A 12,646-nucleotide genomic window follows, 5' to 3' on the forward strand; every position below is an offset into this window, starting at 1 on the left:
CGTTGAACCGTTGCTTGGCAAAGAAGCATTTCATTCTGTGAAGGTCCTCTGCATATAAATGTGGTACTTTGGGCTTTGAAAAAAATGTGTGGGCAAAACAGGAATCTTTACTGTACCGTTGGCTGCATGACAGGAGATGAACAGATAAGAAAACCTGAGCTGAGCCTGCATTGTTGTATGCAGCGGGGTCCTTTTAAAAATCACGAGCCCTTTGGCATGTCACAAATCTCTTATTATCTATTCACAGATGCCCCAGAGGATGAGTAGGCATCCCGCCCAGGATGGAGGCGAATTCCTTACCCAGCCAGGATGCCATGGTGGAAGGATGGAATAAGTGGGGGCAATTCCTGGTTGGGACACCTTATAATTCCCGTCCTGTTTAGGAGTCCCAAAGATGTCAGGAAGCAGCAGGGGTGCCATTCATTCCCCCAGCATTGTAGGTGGCAGTGTCCCAGTCTGGATTAATGGAATTAATGGAATCTGCTAACAGATCTAAATAAATGGAGTTTTTTTTCCTGAAATTTTGTGTGGTTGGCCCTTTAGGGAACCAGAAACGGAACCTCTGACGTAGGACCACTGTACTTTGACACCTTACATTAAAGAGTATGTTCTTGTTGTAGAATTTACTTTAAACTATCACACCCTTACAGAATTCTGAATTAAGTCGCAAATAGGTGAAGCCTGGAGAAATGAAGGGTGAGCCGTTTTTGGAATTGAACCAAAAATGCCCTACAATGTTGCCAGGCAGCGTGCTCGTTATAACGTGCTGATCCCTCTACGACAGTGAAACGGTGGGCTTTGCCGCAATTTTTGCTGAACACCACGCCGTACGCTAAATAAACCTTCACAAGACTGTACACTGGTGGGCTGTTTCTGGATGACACGACACGACACACCAAGTCAGTGCCCTCTTCATAAAGTTCAACCCCAAGCCAACCACCTGACTCGTTACGAAATGTTGCACGACGTTCACAAGTCCCTTCATAATGTGGCACACTCATGGTCTGTTTTCTGGGTACCACAAACTTCTGCTCTCTTCAGAAATTCTAACACAGCTCAAAGAACGGACACACTCCGAGTACAGTACTACGTCTCTCCCAATTTGGTCATTCCACAATTTACTTAGGCTCGATTTTTGCCTATTATCTGCACGCTACACAATACGATGTCGTGAGAAGCGAAGCACGTGCAGTTATTTCGGGAGCCCCAGTTAAAAAATCACGGCTGGCGGAGGACCACTCGACTTTATGAAGTGACACCGCGCTATACGCAACATTGCAGATGGCGAGCTGTTAGTGACAGCTATGCGCTCTTCACAGGAGGACGGACTCCTAATTCCGGGTGTATCCATTGTTTACATTCTCACCTTCTGTGAGGCGCACGGCTTACCTGTCAGGTCAAGTTCAGGCTCAGGGACGACGTCCAGTGCCGCGGCCTTCAGGCACAGAATAACGGACAGGATGACTATGGAGTTCATGGTGGAGCCGCGCTCGTTGTGACATGAATCCCCATAGGAGAGTGGCGCTTCAGACTGCCCTATTTTACCCAAAGGGAGTCCCTGGCATGTTCGTTCGGCGGCTCGGGAGTCTTTTGCTTTAGAACCGCCCGCCTCCGCCGGTTGGCTTAGGCGAATGGGAGGCCGCCAAACTGTGAACGCGCTCCTCCCCTACGTCGAGATTTGCGCATGCGCACAAGACGCGCGCGCGGCGAAATTCGCTTCCACTGGCTGCGCTTCATCCAAGAACATGACGGAAATAAAAAAGGCGCTTCTGTCAAAAAATGTTGGGGTTCCTCATAAATTCCAATCCACATCTGGCAACATAATTGCTCCACAACATTCAGTTAATGAAAAGTCAAATGAAGACTTACGCAGTTGCAGAGTTGCTGCCTCACACTTGGGAGACCAGGGTTGGCATATTCTCCCCATGTCTGTGTTAGTTTTTGCTCCGGCTTCTACCAGGTCAGGTCAGGCTGGGAAACTTGCACTGCCACTGTATGACGAAACAGCTCGGCTTCTACGCACTGTTTAAAAACATGTAGGTTAGGTGAATTAGTCAGTTAGTTTTGGTGTGAGTGTGTGTGTTCACCCTGTGATGGACTGGTGCCCAGTCCAGTTTGTTCTTGCTTTGCACCCCATGACAGCTGGAATAGGCTCTGGACTCAGAAACCTCCTACCCCTGGGGACCCTGGTCTGCATTAAGTGGATTAGAAGGTGACATGACAAGTCAAGTTGCTTTATTGTCATTCCATTGATACACAGTATTGCAGCATACAGTGGCACCAAATAATGTTCTCTAGGAATACAGTGAAGCATATAAATAAATGTAGAACAAGTGCAAATGAAAAAAATTGTAAAGAAAAAAGTAACAGATCTTTAAAATTACATCATTTAAATACATATAATTTGTTTTTAAATATAACTGTTACTTGCAAAAAGTATTTTTTTTCCCTCTTATCCTCTGAAGATGTTTAACGGTAGAGTGACCAGCAGATGTCTGCTAACACAGACTCACTCCGCTCTTTGGCATTGTTTCTCCATGTTAAGCCCTGGAGGACCCCTGTGGCTGTTCTAAGATTTTTGCTGCCCTGGGCAAAAGTTGTAAATGGTGCCCCGCCACCCCTTTAGCTTTAAGAGGAATCGTCACTGCCAGACTTGTACATTGAGACCTGGAGACAGCAAAGCGTTCCGGACCTCGAATTCGATATCTGAGAATGTCGCGTTATAGAAACATATACGTTTACAAGATTGTCCCAGAAAGACACACTCTTGAAAGGTGCCAATTTAGAAAATATGAACAAATAGCCGGGTTTTTTTTTTTTTTTATTTTATTGCTTTTAACGTTTGGGGGAAGAAAACTAACCTACTTTAAGTTATCTCCGAAATTAAGTGTTTTATAGTTAGCTATTAAACTACTAAACGTATACTTAATGTATACTAAACGTATACTGTGAATTTCCCTTAAGGATTAATAAAGTATCTATCTATCTATCTATCTATCTATCTATCTATCTATCTATCTATCTATCTATCTATCTATCTATCTATCTATCTATCTATCTATCTATCTATCTATCTATCTAATGATGATGGTGATAGTCTATATGTATATATATATATACTTTTTTAGGTAAAACATTATTTTAATATATATACGTCGTTTAAATTAATAAAATAAACTGAAAGCTTAAGATAATGACATCATTCAGTGAAACTGAGAATGTAACGATTATCTTTAATTAGGAGTATTTACCCACAATTCCTATTCACCGTACGCTCGTGTATGCAAATAATGCAATCTACCCATCCAACAAAATGAACAACTGCTTTAGCAAGTCCAGGACGAATCTCATAAATGCTGGTGAGCAACAGAGAACGATATTTGCTAAGGTTTTACACACGTTTTAATGTATGTCCATCTGGGAGACGCTCATAGTTTGGGTTAAATCAGCTTTTAGCAATTCAGTCAAGAGCTATACAGTCCTGTTGCCGTTTTGATCGTTTAGTTTTATTTCGCTACTTCTGTCTTTTCCATGCTACAGTGTGAGGATTATTATTATTGGCATCATCATCATCATCATCATCGTTGTTGTTGTTGTGCATGTGATTGTTGGACTGTGGTAGTCAGACTTTAAGACAGAAAATTGCTAATACGCGAAAATAATATATTCGGACAATTGCTTGCAGTCCGACTGTTCATAGGTCTATTGTTTAAAAAAATGTTGCGTCGCCCAGGGCCGTGCTGTGCTGTGCGGAGTACTGCTGTGGTGCACAAAATATATCTCTGTGTTCTGGTCCGGTTTTCCGAATTTTTCTAAGCTGCCTATATGCCCAGAAATGGCCCTGGCTTCAGGTTTTCATTCCAACCAGTTTCTTGATCAGTCAGTCATTGTTTCCATCCATCCATCCATTTTCCAACCCGCTGAATCCGAACACAGGGTCACGGGGGTCTGCTGGAGCCAATCCCAGCCAACACAGGGCACAAGGCAGGAAACAATCCCGGGCAGGGTGCCAACCCACCGCAGGACACACACAAACACACCCACACACCAAACACACACTAGGGCCAATTTAGAATTGCCAGTCCACCTAACCTGCATGTCTTTGGACTGTGGGAGGAAACCGGAGCAAACCCACGCAGACACGGGGAGAACATGCAAACTCCACACAGGGAGGACCCGGGAAGCAAACCCAGGTCCCCAGATCTCTCAACTGCGAGGCAGCAGCGCTACCCACTGCGCCACCGTGCCGCCCAGTCATTGTTTCCTTTAAATGATTTGATTGTTTGAGTAGCTGACCGTGTCTTGCTTTTTATTTGACATTTAGAAAAGTGCAGTACTGACAGATTTAAACTTATAGGACAATGAGACATGTTTATATACATCTATATAAATCAAATCCAATGTCTGTCTGTCCGCTTTTCAGGAGAGAACTACTTAACGGATTTAGATTGGGATTTTTCTATAATTTGCTTGAACATTCCGTTTGATTTTGCGACTTCTCTCATTGCGCTATGTATTATAGTTAGCTTGCGGTTCAGATTTTTTTGCGTGAATCCGAGAGACACCAGTGGGGTGAGGGGAGGGGGGCAAGGCCCTCCTCACTCACACGCCAGCCTCAGGGCGTGTACCTTACCTCCGCTTAGCTAGCAAATGAGAGAACAACTTAACGGATTTAGATCGATTTTGCGACTTCTCTCATTGCACTAAGAATCATAGTTCGCTTGCAGGAGCGATACACTCACACTAATCCGAGACAGATGGGAGGAGGAAGCGTGACATCAGTAGTGGGGAGCCATCCTGTTTCACTACTACGTGGGCGGAGCTACGGGGGCGGCTAGTACATATACATACATATATACTGCATTTCTAAATGCTTATTTTTGTTTTCTTATTTTTTTAGTTCACTTTTTTGGGGAGTTTGCTTATTAAATGTATCTGAATAAGGATGAGCAGAGCAGAAATGAGCGTGAAGGACTCTGAAAGGACCCGCTTTTTCAGTGTTAACCACATGTGTGCTCATTATGTAACCAGAACTTTAGAAAAAAATGAAAAAAGAAACGTAAAAGGAAAAATAACGAATGGTTACCTGATATGTTTCAGCCAGGGTTCCTCCTCTGGCTAGGGTTAAAAATGCTGATTTTATGTCTATTCTGTTCATGGTTTATGTTCATAGTCCTGATTATTTCATTTCTTTCTGTTCATGTATGTTCTGTAGAATTCGGCCTGGTTTTTGTGTGGTCCCCCAAGAGGGCGTGGCCATCTGCCCATCACAGCCATGGACTGCCCTCAGCCCTACAAAGGTGGTGGCAATCCACAGTTCCTTGCAGTGCATTTCGAATGCACTAGGGACCTGGGGCCTCATTTATAAATGGTCCGTATGCACAAACATGTTGCGTAAGAACGTTTCCACGTTCAAATCGCGATGTATAAAACCTAAACTTGGCATAAAGCCACGCACATTTCCACGATAGCTCATACACTGGCATATGCAAGTTCTCGGTTTTGCAGTCTGGCGGCACCCAGCGTCAAAGCAGTGCTTTTGTTCCTGTGCGGTTTCCCTTTCTTTTTTAGATCTACATCCCTTACGCAGCTTTATAAATACACTGAAATTAATCACATATTGTTTAATAGTTTAATGCATCTGATTGTAATTAACCTGTAACAATATAATGGTCCACAGAATGGTCAAACTATTCCAAATACCATAACTACTTTAGCGTTGTTACTCTCGCTGCACCTTCTTCTTCTTTCAGCTGCTCCCGTTAGGGGTTGCCACATCAGATCATCTTTTTCCATATTACTGTCACTGCACCACTCAGAGTATTTATATCACTGTATCTGAGTGTGAATCACAGCTGTACAGCAGCTGATCGGAAAGAGATACAGCATCAAGCACACGCTGCCTCAGCCATGCTGTCTATTGAACTGCTCTCATATGACAAACGCTTCACAGCCTTTCCTGTACGGACCTCTCAGTTCAGAAACAGTTTCAACCCAAGAACTCTAAACGCACTCAATCAATCCATCAAGTGCTCCTTGTAGAACTGTTTGTACTTATAAGTACAATTACCTCACTGTAAACTTGCGATACAGTTATAATATTGCACAACCTGAGCCACTTTATAAAGCGTGTATTTACATATGATGATGATATCATTTTTAAGATGAAATGCAGCAAAATATGTTGATTATATTATACAGATAAAACTTTAACTTTAACTACACGGTGCCGCAGCGCTAGCTAGTTCACGGATTGTGCAAGCCTTGCGCTGTATTCTTGCTGGTGCTGACGCGACACTGGAAGGATAGATGGATAGAATAATTAAACATGTACTACGAAGATATTTCGATGTTCCTTAAAAGTTTTGAAGAATTGGCGTTCTCAGCTTACAGATGGCTTCACGTCTGTTACAGAGCTGATTGTGTGGTGCTTGGTTACTTGGAGAAAGAAAAGGAAGGACAGGAATTGGTGGTTAGTACGTTTGAAAGAGACAGTACTGCTGCAATAAAGTATTTCATCGAGGGTCGCGCATGTCGCAGCAAGCATCTTGCGTGAGACATGAACAATTACTGCGCGGTTTATCCCGCTGTTTAAACCAACAAATAGTACGTTTTTCTTTGCCTCCACTAGGTATTCGCTGAAATTCTTCTATTTTCCCTCTTGCTTTTGCCATTGCCTTTTCACAGAACGCTGAGCTTAAGGGCTATTTATATTGATTTGCATATTCAAAGAGGCGTAATTCTGGGAGGAGTTGGGGCGGGACAGCAGGCGCGTGCACGTGCGTTACTTTTCACGCTGACCGGGATTTATGGAGCGAAAGAACGTGGAAGTTGGTGTTCGCACAGATTATGCATCTACATTTTTTTGTGCATACGCACATTTCCGATTTTTTTCTTACGTCATGTTATAGTGTGAGTTCTACGCACGCCGTTATGCATGAGGCCCCTGGTGAGTGTTTTTTGTGTTGTTTGCGTGTGCTTATTGCGATTACTGGATTTTTGACCATCTGTTCTATTTTTTCTGACTTTCTGCATTGGGACTTTGTTTGCACTCGGATTGTCTTTCTTACGGCCAAATACTTTCATCCATTATGCTTTACGGAACTTTTTTTTTTATTAAAGAGCTTTTTTGTATTATTAAATCTTTTTATCTTTAAACATTTTTGATGGTGTTTCCCCCTCTAGTGGGCATTTTTGGAACTGTTCCGGACTTACGTGCTTTGGGACTCTCGAGTACATAGTATTGCCCATACACACACACACACACACACACACACACACTACACTCTTAAATATCCTGGTCCTATAATGCCACTTTACTGGGTTTTGTGGTTCCTCATGCAGCCATTGCTTGACCAAGAACCATTTTTTATCACAAGGAACGGTTCTGTGCATATGAAGCTGGATCTTCGGAATTTAAAAAGGACAGCGCAGGATACGACAGATCAAGAAAACTTGGATTTGGCCTGTGTTATCACATGTGGCAGCAGTCCTTTTAAATCAGGAGCCCATTGGTATTTCACAAATCTGTTACCATCTGTTCACGGTTATTTATTAAATCTGTTACAGATCTGAATTAAAGGCACTTTCTGTAAACATCATGTGCAAAGTTCTTTTGGAAACCAAAAACAGTTCACGTACAGTATGGTTCTGAAGAACTGCTGTGATCCATTTATTTTTTAAGAGTGTACCCACATAAATCACATTAAGACACATTCTTAATTCCACCTCCATAACACATCCTGTGTTCGCTCGTTCCTCTCATTTTCTCGTCCATACTTTTATCACATCCCGCACTGACTACCTGAACTCCCTACTGGCATGTGTCCTGTCCAATCTTTTATCGGAACTCCAGCTGGTTCAGATCTCTCCAGTAAGGGTCTTTACACAGACCCTCAGCCGCAAACACATCACTGCTCCACCTTTACTGCCTCCCTGTGCCTTACAGGATTGAGTCTAAAACTCTACTAATAACCAATAAAGCTTCACATGGCAGTGCCCTGAACCGGACTACCTCAGTAGGTCCACTGATTCTGGCCATCTCATTGAGCCTCAAACTAACTTGGGCTCTACGGGGTGACAGAGCATTAAGCTCTATAGCTCTGAGACTTTGGAACAACTTCATTAAATTAATTAGATTGGCCGACTCCATTTATTCTTTTAAGAAACTAGGAGGTTCTGCCCTCTGTTCACTTTGCTTGCCAGCCCAGGCGGGTGGCCATGTGGTGGCTAAGCCTCTCGAAGGGTGTCGGGGCGCTCCTCTGTTACACAGAATGCGATTGCATTTAAAAAGATGGCATATAGAAGAGTATGTGGGGTTCGGGAGGAAGACGGTTTGATCCTTAGTTATCATAGATTCAGTTACTTGAGTATTTCACTACAACTGTCTATTTTAAATACCAATGAATAATAAAACGTAGTAAAAAGTAAAAGTAAAAAGTAGAAGTAAGAAAGTAAAACGTAATAAAAAGTTAATAAAAAGATTAAATGACGTTAACGCCTCATTACATGTCAGGACGGGGGCATAAATATCATAATTCATAATTTGGGGGTGAGGGTATACATTTCATAATTTATAATTCGGGGTGGAGGTGAATTTCCTAATTCATATTTTTGGGATGGGACTAAATGTCATGCATCATATTTCATAATTCATATTTCCAGAATTCATATTTTCCATCCATCCATTATCCAACCCGCTATATCCTAACTACAGGTTCACGGGGGTGTGCTGCAGCCAATCCCAGCCAACACAGGGCGCAAAGCAGGAAACAAATCCCGGGCAGGGCGAATTCATATTTTCACACATCATATTTCATAAAACATAATTTGTGGCAGGGTTTAAGGTCATCAATCATCCATTTAACAGTTTCTGTCTGATATTACTACTAGGCACTTAAAACAATGGACGTGTGTTCAGCCGTTGGAGTATTCACTTAAATCTATTATCTTTCCCCTCATACTTTTTACTTCTTTGTCTTTTCTCTTTTTCTTACTTTTTGCATTTTTTTTGCTAGAATGCATTATAATCACACAGTTTCAGTAATATGTCATATACAAAAGTATATTTCGTTCCTCAAAATGTACTCAGGTACTGTGGTACCTTTAATTATTTAAATAAAGCATTTACAGATGGACGAAGGAGTGACGTTAGCCGTCGCTCCGTGATGACGACACACGCACCGAAGACCATCGAATTTGATGGTCTTAGCGCACTGCACTGCTATCGTCAGCTTCCGCCGCAGGATATAGAACCCTCCCAAATGGCTTCTTTTCTCGGTCATCTTAAACCTGCATGCTAGCCGAGTATGTCTTCAGAGAATTCCTTTCACTTTGTCATGTGAACATGTGTGATTTTTGAGTTCCCCTTTCAGATGTTGCTCGGCGTATTGATACGCGAGTAAGATAACACTGAGCGGCATTCGCGCGGAAGTTTTTTTCAGGATGGTCGGCACCGGTGAGTTTTTCTTCTGCACGCGGTTTCTTAAGTCGATATTTGTCTTTCTATTCGCGGTTTCTGGCCCGTACGAGAGCTTCAGACTCCGAGACCGATGGGCCGTTTTTCTCTGACGATGTTGTGTACTTTGGTGCATTCGTCCGTTGTCCGAGTGGAGCTGGAATCGAGATGGGCCTGTAGATCTCAATGCTGTGGCCACAAGAGAAACAACGAGAGATGGAGATAAAGGGAGGGCGTAGGAGCCTGGGGAAGCGTGCATGAACTTTTTGGAGGAATGCATTTCTGTGGAGGCTAAGAAAACTCTTAATTCTGTAATAACGTGCAGCTGGGGCGATGGGACCCGTACCTGCGTACTGCAGAGAGTGGCGTGAAAAATGCCAGATTGTGGCGCTCAAAAAGTTGAGAATTCTGGCGATGTGTACTGCAGGGTACAATGGGACTCTGTCTCTCTCTCTCTCTCTCTGTGTGTGTGTGTGTGTGTGTGTGTGTGTGTGTGTTTTTTGCACGGAGAAACTTATGCAGTAAAGATGAACTAGGGGACAGATGGGCGTGATGAGGACACCCCGTTGTAAGAACAAGCCCCGCAATTGAATCCGCAGGTTTCTGGGCACAAACGCGAGAGGAGCAAAAGTTAAGACAGGTGATCATGAAGGGGTCGTGTCTGCATAAAGTCGCTGTAAAGGAAATCTGATGCCCATGTGTGGTCTCTGCTGCTTAAGGATGAAAAAAAAGGTTGGGCTAGAGAAGGAAAAGTAGCGTAGAGATTTAAGGCTTTGGACTTCAAACCTTGAGCGAGGCTGTGGGTTCAGATCCCATTACAGACACAGTGTGACCCTGAGCAAGTCACTTCACCTGTCTGTGCTCCAATTGGAAAAACAAGAGAAATGGAAACCAATTGTATGTCAAATCGAGCCTTGACTAAAAGGCTGCACCGAAATCAATAAATGTAACTGGATTGTCGGACAGCCTGCTGCAAAGACACGGGATGGGGGGCTCGGTGCAAAGGGATCTCGTGTCACCCTCTGTCCTACTTTATAAAATCTTTCAATAGAGTAGTATGAAGTAAAGCAGGAACGAATGAATTCATGAATGATCAGATGGATAGATAGACAGAACTTTATTTGTCTCCTGAGGAAAAATTTGGCAATAATGTGCAATGTTGAGGACAGTGTTGTGCTGAGGGGGGGCTTGGGCATAAGGAGCAAAATGCAGAGGATGACTAAGGTGGAGGTGGAAGTGATGTGGCCAGAATTGGTGCCCAATGTCGTGAGAAGGAACCCCGAGGGATATCCAACATCCTGGGGATTGGCAGAAAAAGATTTGGAGGGGTAGCTGAGCTGGCTAACCTGGGAAAGCCTGCAAAATGGCTCTTAGACTGGAAGTGGTGGTGTGATGATGTTGTTGACGCGTGAAATAGACTGTTAGAAACGTATTCATTCACCCACTTGGGAGTTTTTCTATTTTCTTGTTACAAAGCTTTGACTCCCAGAGGATTTGATTAGGCTTTACTGACCCTGTTCAGCAGAAAATATGATGGTCAACATCAAGACAAGTGGTCTAAAATGTAAATACAGTAATCCCTTGCTATATCGCGCTTCGCCTTTCGCGGCTTCACTCCATCGCGGATTTTATATGTAAGCATATTTAAATATATATTGCAGATTTTTTTTCTGGTTCGCGGATTTCTGCGGACAATGGGTCTTTTAATTTCTGGTACATGCTTCCTCAGTTGGTTTGCCCAGTTGATTTCATACAAGGGACGCTATTGGCAGATGGCTGAGAAGCTACCCAACTTACTTTTCTCTCTCTCTCTCTCTCTCTCTCTCTCTTGCACTGACATTCTCTGATCCTGACATAGGGGGATTGAGCAGGGGGGGCTGTTCGCACACCTAGACTATACGGATGCTCGTCTAAAAATGCTGAAAGATTATCTTCACGTTGCTACCTTCTGTGCAGCTGCTTCCTGAAGCGACATGCTGCACGGTGCTTCGTATACTTAAAAGCTCGAAGGGCACGTATTGATTTTTGATTGTTTGTTTTTCTCTGTCTCTCTCTCTTTCTGCTCCTGACAGAGGGGGTGTGAGCTGCTGCCTTCATTGTAACAGCTTTGTGCCGCGGTGCTTTCGCATACTTAAAAGCCAAACAGCCCTATTGATTTGTTTGCTTTCCTCTCTCTTTCTGACAGTCTCTGCTCCTGACGCGCACCTCCTTTGAAGAGAAGATATGTTTGCATTCTTTTAATTGTGAGATGGAACTGTCATCTCTGTCTTGTCATGGAGCACAGTTTAAACTTTTGAAAAGAGACAAATGTTTGTTTGCAGTGTTTGAACAACGTTCCTGTCTCTCTACAACCTCCTGTGTTTCTGTGCAAATCTGTGACCCAAGCATGGCAATATAAAAATAACCATAAAAACATATGGTTTCTACTTCGCGGATTTTCACCTTTCGTGGGGGGGTTCTGGAATGCAACCCCCGCGATGGAGGAGGGATTACTGTAATTGAATTCAACCTTTCCATAGATGGGCAGCCATGACAGCCTTGTCACTCTGTGCTCTGGTCTCTTTCTCTATCCACTTTGCACATCTCCACACTCTTCGTCCCCCCCCCCCCCTTGAAAATGGCCCCAGTGCTGTCAGATGTCATGTTGACGGTGAGTGATCAGACTTTGTCAAGTTGAGCCCCAAATTCAGAATTGGATTGAGCTCTGGACTCTAACTCAGCCACTCCAGGACATTCACGTTGTTGTTTTTAAGCCATTCCAGTGTGGTGTTGTGTGGGATACGGCAAGCAGCTCCTCCAAATTTGATGGAAAACTCGGGGCTTATAGTGTCAGGCTTGGCACTCTGGACACTCCATTCAAACTTGTGTGGTGCTGAGGTGTCATTCATTGCTTGGCTGCGCTTGGGTCCTTATTTGGGATCCTGAGGTGGTTCGTCATGTGGTGGGTGTGGCACCTCACTGTATCGCTGCAGGCTTTGAAGCAACAGCAACCTGCTATGCTGGTACTGAAGAAAAAAACAAAAATGAAAGCTCTCCAATGCCAGCCTTTCAGGATTTTTTTGATACTGGAACTAAACATTAGGTTTACTCTCAGTCCCACTAAACCCCCCACCCTCGACCATCGCTATGCCCTCCAACTTGATCGGGACTTCATTGGGGACACCTGTCACCCCCTGCCCCACCCCAGAT

The 12,646-nt window shown here is 43.6% G+C and overlaps 2 protein-coding genes across 5 annotated transcripts in view; one reads left to right on the top strand and one right to left on the bottom strand.

The window, feature by feature from the left end:
- The window catches only part of tmem130 (transmembrane protein 130), a 37,509-nt gene extending 35,848 nt beyond the window's left edge, over positions 1-1,661 (bottom strand). Inside the window, exon 1 of the mRNA XM_028814226.2 lies at positions 1,390-1,661. Within this exon, the coding sequence (XP_028670059.2) occupies positions 1,390-1,477 (88 nt within the window). The 5' untranslated portion in view covers positions 1,478-1,661. The remainder of the gene's footprint in view (positions 1-1,389) is intronic.
- A 7,711-nt stretch (positions 1,662-9,372) lies between these two features.
- trrap (transformation/transcription domain-associated protein) overlaps positions 9,373-12,646 on the top strand; it is a 227,557-nt gene continuing 224,283 nt past the window's right edge. For 2 of the 4 annotated variants that reach the window (XM_051933670.1, XM_051933671.1), the window contains exon 1: positions 9,373-9,457. The gene's annotated coding sequence lies outside the window, so the exon portion shown is untranslated. The remainder of the gene's footprint in view (positions 9,458-12,646) is intronic. The other 2 variants (XM_051933672.1, XM_051933673.1) reach the window with 1 other exon arrangement.

The sequence above is a fragment of the Erpetoichthys calabaricus genome, chromosome 11 (genome assembly GCF_900747795.2).
Source record: "Erpetoichthys calabaricus chromosome 11, fErpCal1.3, whole genome shotgun sequence".
In the NCBI taxonomy this organism is placed as follows: Eukaryota; Metazoa; Chordata; class Cladistia; order Polypteriformes; family Polypteridae; genus Erpetoichthys; species Erpetoichthys calabaricus.